The following is a 20,264-nucleotide window of genomic DNA, read 5'->3' as shown; positions in this document are numbered from 1 at the left end:
CTCCATTTTTCTTAACAATATGTTCAATTAGTCCAGTTAGACAGCACCATAATCTTTTCCATATAATTTTTTCTATTTAGTCACATATACCAATGATCAAATATACAGTATACAGATGTAGCTATGCTCATCTTTGCTGCGATGCGACATGCTGCATGACACTCCGGGCTGTGAGTATTCAAAGCCGGCAATCGCTCCATTAATTCCATTATCACCGGCTACAAATAGTTGCAGCCCGGCACGTCATGCAGCATTCCATATTGGCGCAAACATGAGCATGGCTACATCTGTATTGTACATCACTCTATAATACCAAAGCGATAGTGTAGTCTATCCTCTCTCATTTCACAAAACATAGTCTAAACAAACACAGAGGATTAATAAAATCGCAGTTATTCAAATTCGGGATTTGTATTTAGATTTTCTGTATTAGTGAATATCAAACTAAGTTCTATATAATTTTATAGTCTTTGATCTCCAAAATTAATGTTTTGTATTTCCTGTGATGTAATGCCAATAAGCAACAGACATTAACGTATTAATGCAACATGCTTTTGTTAAATTCATTTATTAAAATCTTTTCTTGGAAATATTATCTACAGTATATATATTTGCATTTTACTTTTGAAAACATATTACCCCGAAGTCCATTAAATGGTTCTTTGCCATTTAAATTCTTTTAGGTATCTTTTTTTTTATAGCAGTTGTACATGACTCCTTTAAACAAAGGGTGCCTGATCTTATTTAAGGATCCAAATTACCAGAAGTTATCAGAATTAATAAATATATCTTTTTTTAACTACTGCTATCTGAACAATGTATTTTGAAGGAGACAGCCATCTTGGATTTACTACAGTGGTCACAGCTGCTGAATACAAAATGTGTAATTCATTCCATTACAATGATTTGCTACAATTGTTATATTGATCTGCAATTTATGATGAATGTTCAGTTATTAATGCTTACACTGAACATCTATTACCTCCTATGATTCCTCTGTTGTTGTGCCATATCTTGCAATGTACACATATTATCGTATCTATAAAAAAAATAGTTTATATATAAATAAAATCTGAATTTCAAATACAGGATGCCCACAGAATCATCAGTTCTGTGGATTGTTTATCCTACAGTACACACGAAGGTACCAGACGTGGTAGCCATCTTGGATCTGCTACATTGGTTACAATGAGCAAGATAAGCAATACGTGGGGATACAAAAGTGCAAAATACAATATACATACAAGATATTCACAGAATCAGTTCCATACATTGTTTATCCTACCCACAAAAGTATATGGCAAGGCAGTCATCTTGAGCACTCTACATAGATGGGATATGCAATACCAGGGAAGCTTCATTTACAGAAAATTAGATACTAAATAACAGATACCCACAGAATCATCCGTTTCACTGATTGGGTATGATGAACAATATCCAAAAGTGCTGTAATAAATAAATGTTATTTTCCTAGTCTATTTATTCGTTTAAAAAAAATGTATTGGGACAATATCTAGTTAGTTCAATTTGCTTATATATGTTTTTCCTTGCTAGTTATGGAGTAGTACTCATCACCATTTCAGTTTATTGTTCACCCCTTTCACACAGCACCTGGTAAGGTCACATTTTTTCTACAAGCATGCCGTCATTTAGGTCAGTGGTTCCCAAACTTTCTTGAATCATGGCACACTAGAGCAGTGGTTCTCAACCTCGGTCCTCAAGTATACCCAACAGTTCATGTTTTCCAGGTCACCTAGCAGTTGAACAGGTGTATTCATTACTCACTGACACATTTTAAAAGAACCACAGGTGGAGCAAATTATTTCACTTGCAATCCTGTAAGGAGACCTGGAAAACATGAACTGTTGGGGGTACTTGAGGACCGCGGTTGAGAACCACTGCACTAGAGTATCAGTATATATTTTTCCACATATTTTAAGTTTGGCAGCCATGAGTACTTGTTTTGCCTATCACATTGATCATAAATAATTTGATTTGAATCTGGGTTACCAACTCATGGCAGCCCTGCAAGTCCCCCGTGAGGCCATGATACCCAATTTGGGAACCAGTGCTTTAGGCAGTTCTATTTCTGATTATCTCTGCACTGTGTGACATCTATTAAGCTGTAATTGTATTGCTAGACATGGAGATAGAACACTTATGGGTGGTCATTCCGAGTTGTTCGCTCGTTGCCGATTTTCGCTATGCTGCGATTTGTTGCTAAATGTGCATGCGCATGGTACGCAGGCCGCATGCGCTTAGTTATTTTACTAAAAACGTAGCAGTTTTGCTGTTGTCTTTGCGGCGCTTTTCAGTCGCACTGCTGATCGGTGAGTGATTGACAGGAAATCGGCGTTTCTGGGTGGCAACTGAACGTTTTCCGGGAGTGTGCTAAAAAACGCAGGCGTGCCAGGGAAAAACACGGGAGTGTCTGGAGAAACGGGGGAGTGGCTGGCCAAACGCAGGGCGTGTTTGTGACGTCAAACCAGAAACTAAACGGACGAGCTGATCGCAATCTAGGAGTAGGTCTGGAGCTACTCAGAAACTGCAAGAAAATATTTAGTAGCAATTCTGCTACTCTTTCGTTCGCTATTCTGCTATGCTAAGATACACTCCCAGAGGGCGGTGGCCTAGTGTTTGCAATGCTGCTAAAAGCAGCTAGCGAGCGAACAACTTGGAATGAGGGCCCTTGTCAGGTGTTATGGTTCAAATGGACATATGAATAATTTTAATGTATAGTAAATGCTAGATATCAATATTTTAGGTAAATCTTTCACGTTCAATGCTGAAGACAATTTAACAAATTCTAGAACTTAAGGTTGTGTGTTTTTGCCACTAGCATGAGGTAGGATAGGTCAGAGTGAGATTATGGGCTAACGTTATACACCGGCTTATTGAATTGTTTTAGCATGCCCACAAGAGAGGCCAAAGCTCATTATTAATACTGTGCTTATATTTCTCTTCTAGATGGTTCAAGAAGTTTAAAAGCGTCAACAGCCACATCAGAAAGGCTTCTTCAGAAACTGAAGAATAAACATGAATTTACTATTTTGTTGACTTTAAAGCAGGCGGCTTTAAATTCAGGTGTTATCCTTTCTATTCATCATTCGGATCACAGGTAATCCTTTTACGTATTTTGCTGTTCCTGATATTTATTTACTGTAATTATGTATACTGTATATGTACATTTGTGAACTGATCTATAACTTTGCTGTTTGATCACCTTTGTATTATGGAAATTTGCTTTATGTTTCATCCAGTATGGCGCCATATTAATAAAAGAAGATAATAATAATACTGATAACCAATACTTTATACTTTCATTTTGCTAGATACAGATATGCAAAAGTGCTGACAACTGTCATTTTGTATCCATCCACACAGGGACTATTTATACCCCTTTCAGACTGACAGTAGCCAGGTCACACCCGGGAATGTGTACACGGGTGCTTCCCAGGTGCAACCCACCTTGAAACCCCTTCAGACTTGCGGCCCGACCCGGCATATTGCCAGGTTGGTGACGTCACGCTGACGCTACCGGCGGCTGCGCTTGGAGATAATCATCTCCAAGCACCGCCTCCTCCTATGCAGAGAACGGGTGCTGGTTCGCCTTGACCCGGCTTACCCATTCACACTGCACCGCATCCCGGGACAATCCCGGATTCAACTCTGGTCGAGACCTGGGATGAAATGCCAGGACGCTCTTCCCGGGATATTCTTACAGGACCCTTTCACACTGGGCAAATTCCCGGGTTGATGCGCGTTCATGTGCAACAACCCAAGAATTTTTTGTCAGTTTGAAAGGGGTATTATTGACATGCAGCTTGTACAATGTGTAATAGGGTATGCACCAGCACATGCTTATACATGTATATGTATAATGTCATTGATACTGACAAATCTTATAGGTGGTATAGATGACAGTGGTGTGTATGGAGGTTAGTCCCCTCAGATTACGTAACCAGGTCTTAGTTTTATTAACCAGGCAGATCAGTATTACAGGATGACGCATTGTTAATGCAGCAGGTAGGTATTACAGCTACACAGTGCAGTATATGACGTGTGAATCAGATTCAGCCAGGAATGTATAAGGGAGCACAGGCGGTGTGCGGCAGGTGGGAGCACAGACCTGTGTCTATACATTAGTGGTGGCAGTGTAGTATGTACGCTGGTTCTACAAGTACAGCAGTGGTGGTACAATGGAACAATCAGGGATCTGTGGCCTGCACAACACTGTCTCAACTGTGAGGTATAGTTTGGAGACTCTTAGAGGTAAGCTTTTCTAGCATGACAGGACAGAGAAGAAGATACACAGACATGCCACACATGCACAATAGTGCATTAGGTTGGATGTCGCGCCTCCGGCATTCCAGGGTTTACCAGTTATTGGCTGGGAAGACCGTACAGTGCACTGTACTGTACGGTCAATAGACCAACACCACTAGCTAAGTAAATGTTCTATATAGTAAGACTTTCCCCTGCAGAGCCCTCCCTCATTTGCAGTTTTTTTTTTGTCCGTCAATTTCTAGTTAGTGCTCATTGTGCATAATACATAAAAAATCCCTCCTACGGATAATTGGATCTTGAACGGTCAATATTTTCAATTAGTATGAATCTCTGGCATTTACAGACTGCATATTGGGAAGTTCTGAATACATTTATACAATTTGTCACTTTTAGGGATGAGTTTTAGTGCAGGCCCCCTGGATTGGTGTGGCCAGGTTGCTTTGAAGCATCACATTATAACATTTAATTCAGCACTTTTTTAGCACCTTATTATTATTATTATTATTATTTTTTTATTTTTATTTTTTTTTTACCATTCTAATCAATACCTCTCACCTATGTGACACTCTTTAGCTCATATTGTAGCTTATGCTTCTTACATATTAACACTTACTAACACTATGCAATCTCACAAGTGTGGTGCCTTGTGGCAGCTAGCCTGTTCTGACTTGGTGGGGTCCAGCACCCTGGACTTGAATCTTAGTGTTAGGGTCACCTGGACGTTGGTTGGTGGGCCAAAAAGTATGCCAAGCACCTCAATTTTCCTCTTTTAGATTGCATACCTTATTATAATTATTCTGATTAACATTGCTTGGTGCTATAGAGTGTTCATCTGCATTTTGTCTTCTGTGTAGAACTGTCAATATCCTCCAATTAAATACAGAAATAGGAGAGAGAGAAAAAAATTACATATAATGTAATATATTCCAACTTATCAAAATAAGTAAAAATGGGCTCTAATTGGATTGGGCCCCCAAAAATGTGTTTTTTACCGGCCAAATAATAACCGCATCAATGAAATCCCCCCTATATTTCAAATGCAGGTTTAAAAAAAAAAAACCTGTAAAATCTACTTTGTGAATGTCCCATCCATGATTGAACTGTAAATGTTTATCGCTGTCCAGCATGAAATGACGGCTGTTGGGATGCCGGTGGTCAGCCAAAATCCCGACAAGGGCAGTAAGTAGTCTAACCTTCCCCCTATCCTGCCCTAACCCTCTGTTTAAGGTGACTATCCCTTACCCCCCAGGTGGCGCTTAAACCTAATCCCTCACCCCGCACCCTAAACTTTAACCACTCATCCCCCCGCATCCTAACCCTAACTCCCCCTCTCCCTCCAGTGGCACCAAACCTTAACCCCCCTCCCCAGCCTAAACCTAACCCCCCCCCCCCCACACACACACACACACCCTAATCCTAATATTGACAAAATTGGCCTTTTTGAAGTTCTAAATAGAAATTGGTCTGGTGATCAATCCTATTTTCCAGTGAATGCACTGTCTTTTATACAGAGGTTGACCAACAAACAACAACACTATTTCCCTAGTGATCCATTTGTTTGACCATCCAGTGGATTGACTAGTTTAAAATAGATTTGATCGGTTAGAGGTCATGAGACTACAACTGGATTGGAGCATATAATGGTCTACTAAATTGAGTAATCCCTTTACAGTTGAAGTGTTATGTCATTTCATGAATGTAGTACAGGTTGAGTATCCCATATCCAAATATTCCGAAATACGGAATATTCCGAAATACGGACTTTTTTGAGTGAGAGTGAAATATTGAAACCTTTGTTTTTTGATGGCTCAATGTACACAAACTTTGTTTAATACACAAAGTTATTAAAAATATTGTATTGAATGATCTTCAGGCTGTGTGTATAAGGTGTATATGAAACATAAATGAATTGTGTGAATGTACGCACACTTTGCCTAATGCCCAAAGTTATAAAAAATATTGGCTAAAATGACCTTCAGGCTGTGTGTATAAGGTGTATATGTATCAAATGCACTCTGTGCTTAGATTTAGGTCCCATCACCATGATATCTCATTATGGTATGCAATTATTCCAAAATACGGAAAAATCCGATATCCAAAATACTTCCGGTCCCAAGCATTTTGGATAAGGGAGACTCAACCTGTATATATTTTTGAAATCAACATCACACTGTTTGCGATGATTTATTATTTATTTATTAACAATTTCTTATATAGCGCAGCAAATTCCGTTGCGCTTTACAATTGGAAATAACAATGATATAACAGAACTGGGTAATAACAAACAGGCATAGAGGTAGGGAGGCCCTGCTCGCAAGCTTACAATCTATAGGGAAATGATGACCTACTCAAACCTAAGTCCTTCAACCTATACATGACTTTTGTACTAAGGTTGGTCGGAAACTGGAAACAAAGTCACAGTGACGGTGTAGCACTACTATAAATAATAAGCTGTGCTTATATTTTTTAAGTTACCAGTTCTCTGCAATTTAATTCAATTATCTAAATTATTATTCTTAGAATATTTTGCTGCCATTACCTTTATTTAACTTTAGGTAATAAGTACTGTGTAGTTTAACATTTTACATCTGAATAATAACCACAGCACTTCATATGTCCTCCGTTAAGTATATACAGAAGATTAATGCATGCAGTCTCAAAAATGTTACTACTGTTTTTAAGACTTGTATTTATTCTACAAACATAATTACATGTTTCATTCTTTAAGAAAATTGAGAATATTTCATACAGTTGAGTCTCACAACATTAAGTCTTTAGGATTGTGATGTGTTTGTTAGTATACTTTTTTCACATTAGCTCTGTAATTACTGCTGTAGGCTGTAAATTACTTTATATTACAGTTATATTTACTTTGTAAATATGCTGTGCGCATTCATGTTAAACTTAAAATCATTGCCTAGCCTATTTCATTGTAATGGCAAATACACACCAATAAGCATGCATACACACAAGAATACAGATTCCAGAATGTAATTGTATTCTCTAAAAACATATGGATTGAAAGGAAATTATAGTGAAGCATTTTATCACACAAATTATGGTGATAATCCTCTGCACCATTGGCCAGTGAGAAAATCTGATCACGCACAGGTTCTTAAACTCTGTCCTCAGGACACCACACAGTGCATGTTTTGCAGGTAACCCAGCAGGAGCACAGGTGTATTAATTACTCACTGACACATTTTTAAAGGTCTGCAGGTGGAGCTAATTATTTCACTTGTGATTCTGTGAGGAGACCTGCAAAACGGGATCCTGTCTGAAGGTCGACACTGTCTAGGTCGACCACTATAGGTCGACAGTCACTATGTCGGCATGGATCGAAGGTCGACAGGGTTTCTAGGTCGACATGTGCTAGGTCGACAGGTCTAAAGGTCGACATGAGTTTTTCAAATTTTTTTCTTTTTTTGAATTTTTTCATACTTAACGATCCACGTGGACTACGATTGGAACGGTAATCTCTGCCGAGCGAAGCGGTAGCGGAGTGAAGGCACCATGCCCGAAGCATGGCGAGCAAAGCGGTGCACTAATTGGGGATCCCGGTCACTCTCCGAAGAAAACGACACCCAAAAAAATTAAACCTCATGTCGACCTTTAGACCTGTCGACCTAGCACATGTCGACCTAGAAACCCTGTCGACCTTCCATCCATGTCCACCTAGTGACTGTTGACCTATAGTGGTTGACCTAAACATTGTCGACCTAGATACTGTCGATTTGATGAACCACACCCCTGCAAAACATGTACCGTGTGGGGTCCTGGGGTCCTGAGGACAGAGTTTGAGAACCTATCTGATAATGTGTTTTTATATTCAAGAGAGGGACATTCAAGAGCGACAAAATAAATACAGATGTCACAGCAAAGGGTAGGAGGAGCTTATAATCTTGTGGGGGAGGAGCGGAGCTGCTGCAAATTAGGCGAATATGATTTAGAATCGAGATAGGCACAGCATCAAGGATCTAATTATGAAGATAGTATAGGTTGGATTCTGCAATAGGGTAGTTTCTACTGTATGAGATTATTTAGAAAGTTCAGTTGTGGGGCAGAGTCTGATCAGATGCGGTAGGGAATTGCATGGCTGGATTTAAGCACAGAAGTATTGTAGGTTATTTTCACTGGTGGCCATCATAAAGGAAGTAAGGGAGAGAACTGAGAAGAGTTTTAATTGCATTTTGGATAAAAATACAGTATGTTATTATTTCAGCTTGTTGAGCTTTAGATAGCATTGGGATATCCATGGGAACTTAGCAGAGACATTTGGTCAAACAAGATGGGAGAAGGAGAAGAGGCCAGGAGAGGAGAGGTCAGTTTTGGGTTCTCTGCATGGATAAGGCACTAAAGGTCTAAACTAATGCTCAAGCAGTGTACAGTGTAGATAAAGCATGTGTGAGCAGAGATTTACACAGTATTTAGCACTGCTCTAAAAGAATATTGTCTTGTTGCTGGTGGTATATTTTCACACTGGATCCTGACTCCTGAAGTCCAGACCATGCAGCACAGAACTGATCTAAAAGGAAACCAGTACACCTACTTCTCTCGTTATACATGTTCCACTATTGTGTATTCTGGGAGTTGGCAAACTCCAATCATACAAAGTAACACATTCATTAGCTTGATAATTGATTTGAAGATAAAAATAATATTCCTTGTTTGAATTCACTATTGTGTATAGATGAAGAATACAACTTTATTAGCTCAAACATATATTACATTCTTTTTTTTTTTACTATATTTGGCTTCAAGGTTTGATTTCTTATTGAAAAGATAGGAAGTCTTTTAAGTAGAAAATGGTTCAGTAAAATTAGATTTTTTTTGTTATTGCAGAAGCCCACAGCACTAAGTACAGCATGTTTTCCAATTACTGCATGTTTTTCATCTCTCTTACTGTGGGAGGATAACTAGCTTACGTGCAGGATGTTAGGAGGAGGCGTAGGATAGAAACTGAGGCAACTTATGAAGATACAAACAGAAGAAATAGGCTAGGAGATGAAATGCGTAGCATGTTGTTTTCAACTAGAAAAATGTTTTCATAAAATTGTGAAGCAGAGCTCTTGTGCTGATACACATAGTTATTTTACAGGCCATTAACTTCCACAATGTCTAGGTCCTCTAATTATTAACTGTTTTTTTGCTTCTAGCGTGCATGTTTGAAATATCTTGCGTTTACTGTTCCAATTTAAAATCTTTCATATTCTTATTATGTGAAGATTTTTTTTTATTATTTTTTTTTTTTAGCAAGGATTTATTCAAACACGCACTTTTTAGGATTTTTACAATTAACAATTGATTAGCCATTATATAACATAATTTCACCCTTTTTAATGTAGCAGTCCGTAGCAAAATGTTCCTTTAAACATAAATATCTGTGGCAGGCTATAAGAAGAATTTTGTTGCAAAACATTTTTTTTTTGTTTATTTGTACAATTTGGTATAACTGATTTTGAGTTTTGCAGTTTTCACAATACTTTAGATTTGACTAAAATGGCAACCACAGTCACATGACACATGACGTAATGAGAAGAGAGGCTTGGAATGCTGCAATCTGTTTGTATTGTGACATCCTCCCCTTCTTTCGCCACCTATTCTTCCCCCTCTACTATCAATATGACATGTTGAAAGTGTCTGTGTCTTGCAGCCATAATGTCAACTTGCCAAAAACTCTATCTAGCTATCTATCTATCTGTCTATCTATCTATATTATATATATAATTGAGATGTGTGTGTTCGGATTTACTCTTGACGCCAAAATTAAATTGAGTTCGAAATTATCCAGAGTTTTCTTATTGGCTATCCAAGACACGTGATGCCACTTTGAGATCCGGGTTAATCCGAACCCACACATCTCTAATATATATGAGCTAATAGCATAACATTAATACAGTAATGGGTATAAGAAGCATGTTAGTTGGAGGGAGAGGCAACTAGAGCAGCATATGCGGAGGACTCTTTAAATTTGAGCCAGCTGGACCATGTAGAGATGGATTCCCAAGTAAGATCGGTGGCCAAGAGAGTAATATCATCCATAGCCATATAGAAGTCCAAGTGATGAAACCACTCTGACAAAGAGGGTACCTGGGAGCATTTCCAATGAACAGGGTTCAATGTTTTGGCAGAATTTAAGGAAGGATTTCTTAAAGTCAAGACAGGAATATCTGAGAAAGCAAGGAGGCAGAATCTAGGGCCAGCCACCACGTCCATCCCTAAAATCAAAATGGACAATTCTATGATTTTCTCCCAGCATGGGGAAATCCTAGGAACCTATCTCCTCATGACACCTCCAACAAATAACAGAAATAGCTGTGGAAATTTTGTAAAGATCTGGATATTTGTACCAACAAGCATGTAAACCCTGTTCCATTGTATGGGATGATGGGAATCAAGGCGATACCTCCAAAATTCTGTGGGAGTAATAGTCTAATCTCTTGCAAAGAGGGGAGGTGCGAATTGCACCCTGTTGAACCAAATGACAAAAATGTTGGATATCTGAAGTGGTCCAGTTAGAGAAGGAGGTGGGTGGAGCCCTGGGGGAGAATTCCTGGTTATGAGTAAAAGGAGTGAGAGGTGACACTAGCATGGAGATATTTTTTGAGGTTTGCAGACTCTTCAGCATAAAAAGTATGTCCAGTTATTGGGTGGGGGATTCATAACAATTTAGGGAGCCTTGGTAGAAGATGAATAGGGTCATTTACCCCATTACCTTCTATATCCACCCATTGTTCAGTGTCTGCTGGTCTCATCCACTCCATGATATGGTTGGGCATGGATGTTTGATGAGAACTCCAAAGTGAGGGAAGCTTAACAGCACCTTGGTGCCTCCGTCTATAGAGAACATCATGCTTCAACCGAGGTCTCTGCCCCTTTCCCTCAGACAAAGTCTTGAATAAATGCTGTAGTTCATAAAAAAAAACTTTGAGGGAGTGTAACTAGAGACATTCTGAATACTATAGAGAACCTTCAGAAGGATATTCATTTTAATATTTACCTTACCAACCATGGGGAATTTAATTGGAGACCACAAAATAAGGTCTCGGCAGATCTTAGCAAATAGAGGTAAATAATTAAAGCCATAAACCTTAAAAGTGTTAATGGCCATGGACAAGTTTGTATTAAGGTCTGTGGGGGCTTCTGGGCAACAAATTTGTGGGGTCCCTTTTCAATTAAAATATAAATAATATTTACAGTATATACTTTTCAACATTGAAATATGCAGTACCACAGAGCCAGCCAGCACCCCGTTTTTCCCCAGCAGCAGGATCCCCACTGTTCCCCCACTCTGTGCCTGGCAGCAGAAGCTCACACTCTGGAAGCCACAATAACTTCTCTTTTCCATCACAGGCCACCTCCCCCCATTGTTTCTACTGGTGGTTGCGGCAGCTATGGTGTTGGCTGCGGTGACTGCTGTGTGTGAGTTCCCCCTATATGTGGGGTCCAGGGCAAATGTTCCTGTTGCCACCCCATTAATCCGGCCCTGGCCAGGGAGGTCCCCAGATAATGAATAAGGGAGGGAATAAGTGAGAAAGCAGCTTTTAAACTCTCCACTGCCGTAGAAGGAAGAAAAACATTAAGAGCGGATGATTTAGAATAATACATTTTTAATTTAGAAAGTGTGGAATTCAGTCATTAAATTAGGGAGGGAAATGGTCGGGTTCGTGATTATGGCCAAAAGGTCATCTGCAAGCAATGCAGCTTTAAATACTTGATCCCTAATTTGTACCCCATCAATGTCAGAGTTTTATGGATCGCCTCAGCCAAGGCCTCCTCCATACAGAGTACAAATATTTGGGAGGACAGGGAGATAATTAATGATTCTGAAAGCATACAGTTAATCCTAATTCTTGCTGAGGTGAATTTATAAAGTTAAATGATCCTAGGGGTACAGGAAGGACTAGTGTTCTCCCCACGCTTAATCCTATTGAACTCTCCATCCAGCAAAAATCCCCTGCCGCCTGGTACAGTGACATGGCCAACATGCGCTTTATTGGCCTATGCGACCTGGCATTCACCTGGATCTGTGACGCATCCGAAAGCTTTGCCTAAGGTTGGTGGGGGCCATGCTGTGGACCCCTTGGCGTACACACCTCAGTTTTCTCTCTCGACTAGCACCGCCTCTACCCACAGACCTTGGTCACATGATTGTGATGTCAGACAAAGCTCTCTTGGCGGTGGCCGGTGCTCGAGCCTGTGCTCTCCCCTCAGACCCAAAGACCCTGAGCAGACAACCGAGGAGACTGAGGGGCAGGCTGGGACTGAGATGGGATGAAGGGGGACTGATTTATCGAGAAGGGAGCGAGGTTACATAGAGCAAGTGTAACAGCAGAGAAGAAAGTAATGAACAGAAAAAGAGAAAATAGAAAGACAAAAAGCTGGAAGACTGACAAAGAAAGGAAAGAGAGCTGGAGATAGATAGCATGGGAACATACTGTAGAGATGGAGTAAGAGGGGAAGAGAGAAAAAAAATTACAGGTATACAGTATATGTTTGTCTTTTTATTTTATTAGTGGAACTGAAAGCCCAAATCTGTGATTTCAGTTCCACTGCACATGTGCAAGGTTGCTAACTTACTTATGCATGCACTTACAGTATCTCACTGTTCTTGCCCTATGTTATATGCTTGCCCCAAAGAATAACATTTGCCAGTCAGTCCCTGCTTCCCTCTGTATAAAAAAAAGAGGGTCTGCGCTGTCACCCATGAACATTGAAAAAAGTGGTCCTTCTGCATCCACTTTCTGCGGTTCAGCAGCCATGTTACTGTTACTGGGGGCATTCTGTGTAGCCAACAAGTGGGGCAGTATCTGTGCTGGCTATCAGTCAGGCCATCAAGTGGGGACACTATCTGGGAGCTGTTAAGAAAAAATTATTTGCATCCAGAAAGCAATTGTTCAGTATCTGGGCACAAGTAAAAAAATAATTTGTGTCCATGACAAAGCAATTGGGCAGTATTTGGGCGCTGTTTTAAATCATTTATTTAAAAAAAAAAAAAAGAGAAAGCTACTGAAGACTGGGCCTCTAAAAGTAGAGAATAATTAATATATAAAATGTTAATCTCAAATTTAAATCAATATAAGTCAGGATTTCAACATTTTCATTATTGCGAAGGCTCCCTGCCTCTATAGATAAGAGAATATTTGGGGTTTGGAACTTATATAGATGATGAACAATATTGATTAGTTTAGTGGTGTTGTTTCGAGCCACTCTATCAGGAATAACACCAACCTGGTCAGTGTGGATGAGACAAGGGTGTCACGATCCGGGTATCTGGACGCCATTTCTTACCCATCAGATGCCTCCTAAGGCTGGCTCAGCGCTCCAGGACCGGATTCCATCTGTTATCCTGATGTGTACATTCCTGTATCCTCTCCTGTCACTCTGGGACGCTGTCACAGTAAGCGCCATATTACATCTGGCATGGCGTCTCCCGCGGCCTCCGCCGCCGTCCCTGAGCTTCTGCATGCAGAGTGTCAGAGTGGCGATTACGTCAGCCGCGGCCTCCGCTGTGTCCGCGTGGTTGGATGTGCACTTGTCAGCCTGGCGTCTCCTGTCTCCAGTGGCCGGCGCCGCCATTACTGTTTTCATTACCACATGGATTACAAACCAAACTTCCCTCCAAGTGTCTGCATGGGCGCAGCCATCTTGGATTCTGTCAGCTGATCATTTCCTCCAATCTGTTGTCAGTATTGTTAATCTGCATAATTGCCTAGCCAATCCCTTCCTTGCTGCAGGTATAAATACACTGTGCCTGAGCAAGGAAGGCGTCAGTGCTTTGGTTGTCAAACCTAGTTCCTGTTTGTCTCTCTCCTGTGATTGTCTTCCAGGTTCCAGCTCCTGTCTCAAGACTTCCACCATAGAGACCTGCACCAGCATTCCACCTGCGGTGTAGCCTGACTCTCCAATCCATTGTGGATTCATCTGTTTCCAGCTACAACATTACCTGCTTCCAGCTCAGCTTCCAGCAGAGTACAGCTTCCCTTAAAGGGCCGGTGTCCTTTCTACACTTTACCACTCTCCACCGGTATTATTATTTCTCCGCTCTCAAGTTCTACATTTCAGTTCATATTTCATCGCTCCCAAGTTCATTTATTATTTGACTGGTTCCAGCCAGTATCCACTCCGTGCTAACAACAGTCTGGTTCCAGCCAGTATCCACAGCAGCTGTTTTATCTTCAGCAACCCAGCTTTCCCTGGAACACCAGCTGGCACAATCCTGGGTTATCTCCATTGCTACAGTCGGGCCTGGTAAGGACTTTCCATCTAGAAGATCATAAGAACTATCTCACACTACCAGTGCCCTGTGGCTCCTGCCATCCTGTAGTACCCAGGAACTGTATTTATTCTTTGCTGACTTTTACGTTTTCTTTTACTGCTGCTGTGTTGCGGAGTTGTCATAATAAACATCATTGACTTTTATCCAAGTTGTCGTGGTCACGCCTTCGGGCAGTTATTATTCATGTTACTTACATGTCCAGGGGTCTGATACAACCTCCCAGGTTCCGGTACATCTCAGCCCCTACAACTGAGGCTGCCTCCCATCAGCTCAGGCCCTCAGTTGTGACAGTAAGCACTGACCTAATGAATCCAGCCGGAGACCAGGATCAAGCGGCCAGGCCGATGCAAGAACTGGCAGCCCGACTAGAACATCAGGAGGCTGCACAGGGCCACATCATCCGCTGTCTCCAGGATCTCTCTACTCGGCTGGATGGGATTCAGACAACTCTCCATGGATCAGGCGCGTCTGGTGCGTCAACCACAGTGACTCCAGCTATAACCCCACCCACCTTACCCATTTCTGCTCCACGTCTTCATCTTCCAACGCCAGCAAAATTTGACGGATCTCCAAGATTCTGCAGGGGATTTCTCAACCAGTGTGAGATTCAGTTTGAGCTACAACCTGGCAATTTTCCCAGTGACCGTACAAAAATTGCCTACATTATTTCTCTTCTCAGTGGCTCAGCCCTTGATTGGGCATCACCGTTATGGGAGAGGTCCGACACCCTGCTATCTTCCTACACTGCCTTCGTGTCAACATTCAGGCGCATCTTCGACGAGCCAGGCCGGGTAACCTCAGCTTCATCCGAGATTCTCCGTTTACGCCAGGGGTCACGTACTGTAGGACAATATCTGATACAGTTCCAGATCCTGGCATCCGAACTGGCATGGAACGACGAGGCCCTGTATGCTGCATTCTGGCATGGCTTATCTGAGCGTATTAAAGATGAGTTAGCTACCAGAGACTTACCTTCTAAGTTAGATGAGCTAATCTCACTCTGCACGAAAGTTGATTTACGTTTCAGAGAGAGAGCAACTGAGCGTGGAAGATCATCTGCTCCAAAATCTTCTGCTCCTCCTCCTCGTCAACTGTCACCATCTAAAGATGAGCCCATGCAACTTGGCCGTTCCCGTTTAACTCCTGCTGAGCGCCGAAGACGTCTCTCCGAGTTTCTCTGTCTCTATTGTGCAGCTCCGTCTCACACCATTAATGCCTGTCCCAAATGTCCGGGAAACTCCAAATCCTAGCTCGCCAAGGAGAGGGCCGGCTAGGAGTAATGATCTCCTCTCCATCTCCTCAAGATTGTAATCTCCCAGTCTCGCTTCAAGTTGCTCAACGTTACCGGAACGTCATTGCCCTCCTTGATTCCGGAGCAGCTGGGAACTTTATTACCGAAGCCTATGTTAAACGGTGGTCCCTACCCACCGAGAGACTTCCTTCGTCCATTTCTTTAACTGCCGTGGATGGCAGCAAAATTTTTGATGCAGTTATTTCTTTAAGGACTCTACCAGTTCGTCTGAGAGTGGGAGTTCTTCATTCCGAACTTATTTCTTTTTTAGTGATTCCAAGAGCCACACATCCTGTGGTCCTGGGCCTTCCATGGCTCCGTCTTCACAATCCTACAATTGATTGGGCGACTACGCAAATCCTGGCATGGGGTTCCTCCTGTGCTGAGACATGTTTGTTTAAAGTATTGCCTGTCTGTTCTTCCTCCCCCAGGTCGTCTGATGTTCCACCTCCTCCATATCAAGATTTCACGGATGTGTTCAGTAAAGCTTCTGCTGATATCCTTCCTCCTCATAGAGAATGGGACTGTCCGATTGATCTCGTTCCAGGGAAGGTTCCACCTCGAGGCCGAACTTATCCGTTGTCTCTGCCTGAGACGCATTCTATGGAGGAATATATTAAAGAGAACCTAGCAAAGGGGTTCATTCGACCTTCTTCTTCTCCAGCCGGCGCAGGCTTCTTTTTTGTAAAAAAGAAAGATGGTGGTCTGCGGCCGTGCATCGACTACAGAGGTTTGAACGACATTACCATCAAGAACCGTTATCCTTTACCCCTGATTACTGAGCTCTTTGACAGAGTTAGCGGAGCTACCATCTTTACAAAGCTGGACTTGCGAGGTGCATACAATCTCATCCGGATCCGTGAGGGTGACGAGTGGAAGACCGCCTTTAACACCCGTGACGGACATTATGAGTACCTCGTCATGCCCTTCGGATTGAGCAATGCTCCAGCTGTCTTCCAGCATTTTGTCAATGAGATCTTCAGAGACATTCTATACCGTCATGTCGTGGTCTATCTAGACGATATCCTCATTTTTGCCAACGATTTAGAGGAACATCGTTTTTGGGTTAAAGAGGTTCTGTCCCGTCTCCGTGTCAATCATCTCTATTGCAAATTAGAAAAATGCGTCTTTGAAGTCAAGTCCATTCCGTTTCTAGGGTACATTGTGTCCGGTTCCGGACTAGAGATGGATCCTGAGAAACTACAAGCAATCCAAAATTGGCCGGTACCCTTAACCCTCAAAGGGGTCCAGAGGTTCTTAGGGTTCGCCAACTATTACCGAAAGTTTATACGAGACTTTTCCACCATTGTGGCGCCTATTACTGCTTTCACTAAGAAGGGTGCTAACCCGTCCAAGTGGTCTGAAGAAGCCATGCAAGCATTTCATCTTTTAAAACAAAGGTTCATCTCTGCGCCTGTTCTGAAACAGCCTGACATTGACTCTCCTTTCATCTTAGAGGTGGATGCCTCCTCCGTTGGAGTAGGAGCGGTGTTATCTCAGAGGGCTAAAGATGGCCATTTACACCCTTGCAGTTTCTTCTCCCGGAAGTTCTCCCCAGCTGAGCGCAACTATGCCATTGGCGACCAGGAGTTGCTAGCCATCAAGCTCGCTCTAGAAGAGTGGAGGTATCTGTTGGAGGGAGCTTCTCATTCAATCACCATACTTACAGACCACAAGAACCTTTTATACCTGAAGGGCGCACAATGTCTCAACCCTCGTCAGGCCAGATGGGCACTTTTCTTTTCCAGGTTCGACTTTAAACTCCAGTTCTGTCCGGGCTCTCAGAATCGCAAGGCCGATGCCCTTTCCCGCTCATGGGAGCAAGAAAATGAGTCAGAGTCTTCAGACAAGCATCCTATTATAAATCCGTTGGCATTCTCCACGGTAGGGATGGACTCTACGCCCCCATCAGGGAAAAGTTTTGTGAAGCCGATGCTAAGGAAGAAGCTCATGCATTGGGCCCATGCTTCCCGTTTTGCCGGACATACAGGTATCCAAAAAACCCTGGAGTTTAGCTCTAGGTCCTATTGGTGGCCAACTCTGAAAAAGGACGTCTTGGAGTTTATTGCATCTTGCCCAAAGTGTGCCCAACATAAAGTATCCCGCCAGTCGCCTGCGGGGCAACTGGTTCCACTATCCGTTCCCCGTCGACCATGGACCCACTTGTCGATGGAATTCATTACAGACTTACCCATGTGCAACAAGTTCAATACCATCTGGGTGGTAGTTGACCGGTTCACCAAGATGGCACACTTCATTCCTCTCACCGGTCTTCCGTCAGCTTCCAAGTTGGCTCAAGTATTCATACAAGAGATCTTCCGACTCCACGGTCTTCCTGAAGAAATTATCTCAGATCGAGGAGTTCAATTCACAGCCAAATTCTGGCGAAGTTTATGTCAAGTCCTCCAAGTCAAGCTAAAGTTTTCCACGGCTTACCATCCTCAGACCAATGGTCAAACCGAGAGGGTGAATCAGGACTTGGAGGCCTTCCTCCGCATCTATGTGTCCTCCTCTCAAGATGACTGGGTTCAATTACTTCCCTGGGCCGAGTTCTGTCATAACAACCAGTATCATTCTTCATCTGCTTCAACACCATTCTTCACTAACTTTGGATTCCACCCTAAAGTCCCTGAGTTCCAACCGCTTCCAGCAACTTCTGTTCCCGTAGTGGATATCACCTTGCATCAGTTTGCCAATATCTGGAAGAGCGTACGATCAGCTCTGCTCAAGGCATCGTTCAGGTACAAGAAGTTTGCGGATAAGAAGCGTCGAGCAGTTCCTGCTCTCAAGGTGGGTGATCGGGTATGGTTATCCACGAAGAATTTGAGGTTAAGAGTTCCCAGTATGAAGTTTGCACCTCGCTATATCGGTCCTTTCAAGATTGAACAAGTCATCAATCCTGTTGCTTACAGACTCCAGTTGCCTCCCTTCTTAAAAATACCCAGGACATTCCATGTTTCCCTGTTGAAACCGCTGATCTTGAATCGGTTTCATTCCTCACTTCCTCCAACTCCGAAAGTCCAAACTCAACGAGGCGTTGAGTATGAAGTGGCCAAGATCCTGGACTCACGTCACCGTTACGGTCAACTACAATATCTTATTGACTGGAAAGGTTATGGTCCTGAGGAATGTTCATGGACCAATGCTTCTGATGTCCATGCTCCTGCCTTGGTCCGGAGATTCCATTCCAAGTTTCCTCAAAAGCCAAAGAAGTGTCCTGGGGCCACTCCTAAAGGGGGGGGTGCTGTCACGATCCGGGTATCTGGACGCCATTTCTTACCCATCAGATGCCTCCTAAGGCTGGCTCAGCGCTCCAGGACCGGATTCCATCTGTTATCCTGATGTGTACATTCCTGTATCCTCTCCTGTCACTCTGGGACGCTGTCACAGTAAGCGCCATATTACATCTGGCATGGCGTCTCCCGCGGCCTCCGCCGCCGTCCCTGAGCTTCTGCATGCAGAGTGTCAGAGTGGCGATTACGTCAGCCGCGGCCTCCGCTGTGTCCGCGTGGTTGGATGTGCACTTGTCAGCCTGGCGTCTCCTGTCTCCAGTGGCCGGCGCCGCCATTACTGTTTTCATTACCACATGGATTACAAACCAAACTTCCCTCCAAGTGTCTGCATGGGCGCAGCCATCTTGGATTCTGTCAGCTGATCATTTCCTCCAATCTGTTGTCAGTATTGTTAATCTGCATAATTGCCTAGCCAATCCCTTCCTTGCTGCAGGTATAAATACACTGTGCCTGAGCAAGGAAGGCGTCAGTGCTTTGGTTGTCAAACCTAGTTCCTGTTTGTCTCTCTCCTGTGATTGTCTTCCAGGTTCCAGCTCCTGTCTCAAGACTTCCACCATAGAGACCCGCACCAGCATTCCACCTGCGGTGTAGCCTGACTCTCCAATCCATTGTGGATTCATCTGTTTCCAGCTACAACATTACCTGCTTCCAGCTCAGCTTCCAGCAGAGTACAGCTTCCCTTAAAGGGCCGGTGTCCTTTCTACACTTTACCACTCTCCACCGGTATTATTATTTCTCCGCTCTCAAGTTCTACATTTCAGTTCATATTTCATCGCTCCCAAGTTCATTTATTATTTGACTGGTTCCAGCCAGTATCCACTCCGTGCTAACAACAGTCTGGTTCCAGCCAGTATCCACAGCAGCTGTTTTATCTTCAGCAACCCAGCTTTTCCTGGAACACCAGCTGGCACAATCCTGGGTTATCTCCATTGCTACAGTCGGGCCTGGTAAGGACTTTCCATCTAGAAGATCATAAGAACTATCTCACACTACCAGTGCCCTGTGGCTCCTGCCATCCTGTAGTACCCAGGAACTGTATTTATTCTTTGCTGACTTTTACGTTTTCTTTTACTGCTGCTGTGTTGCGGAGTTGTCATAATAAACATCATTGACT

General features: G+C 42.8%; 1 protein-coding gene across 2 annotated transcripts in view; it reads left to right on the top strand.

Annotated features, from left to right (window-relative positions):
- The window catches only part of NELL2 (neural EGFL like 2), a 489,529-nt gene that overhangs the window by 83,498 nt on the left and 385,767 nt on the right, over positions 1–20,264 (top strand). For both annotated transcript variants that reach the window (XM_063927346.1, XM_063927345.1), the window contains exon 3: positions 2,968–3,118. In XM_063927346.1, the coding sequence (XP_063783416.1) occupies positions 2,968–3,118 (151 nt within the window). The remainder of the gene's footprint in view (positions 1–2,967; positions 3,119–20,264) is intronic.

The sequence above is a fragment of the Pseudophryne corroboree genome, chromosome 6, assembly GCF_028390025.1.
Source record: "Pseudophryne corroboree isolate aPseCor3 chromosome 6, aPseCor3.hap2, whole genome shotgun sequence".
NCBI classification, from domain to species: Eukaryota; Metazoa; Chordata; class Amphibia; order Anura; family Myobatrachidae; genus Pseudophryne; species Pseudophryne corroboree.
Note: the sequence above shows the minus strand (reverse complement) of the source record. Positions and strands in the feature narration are given on the sequence as shown.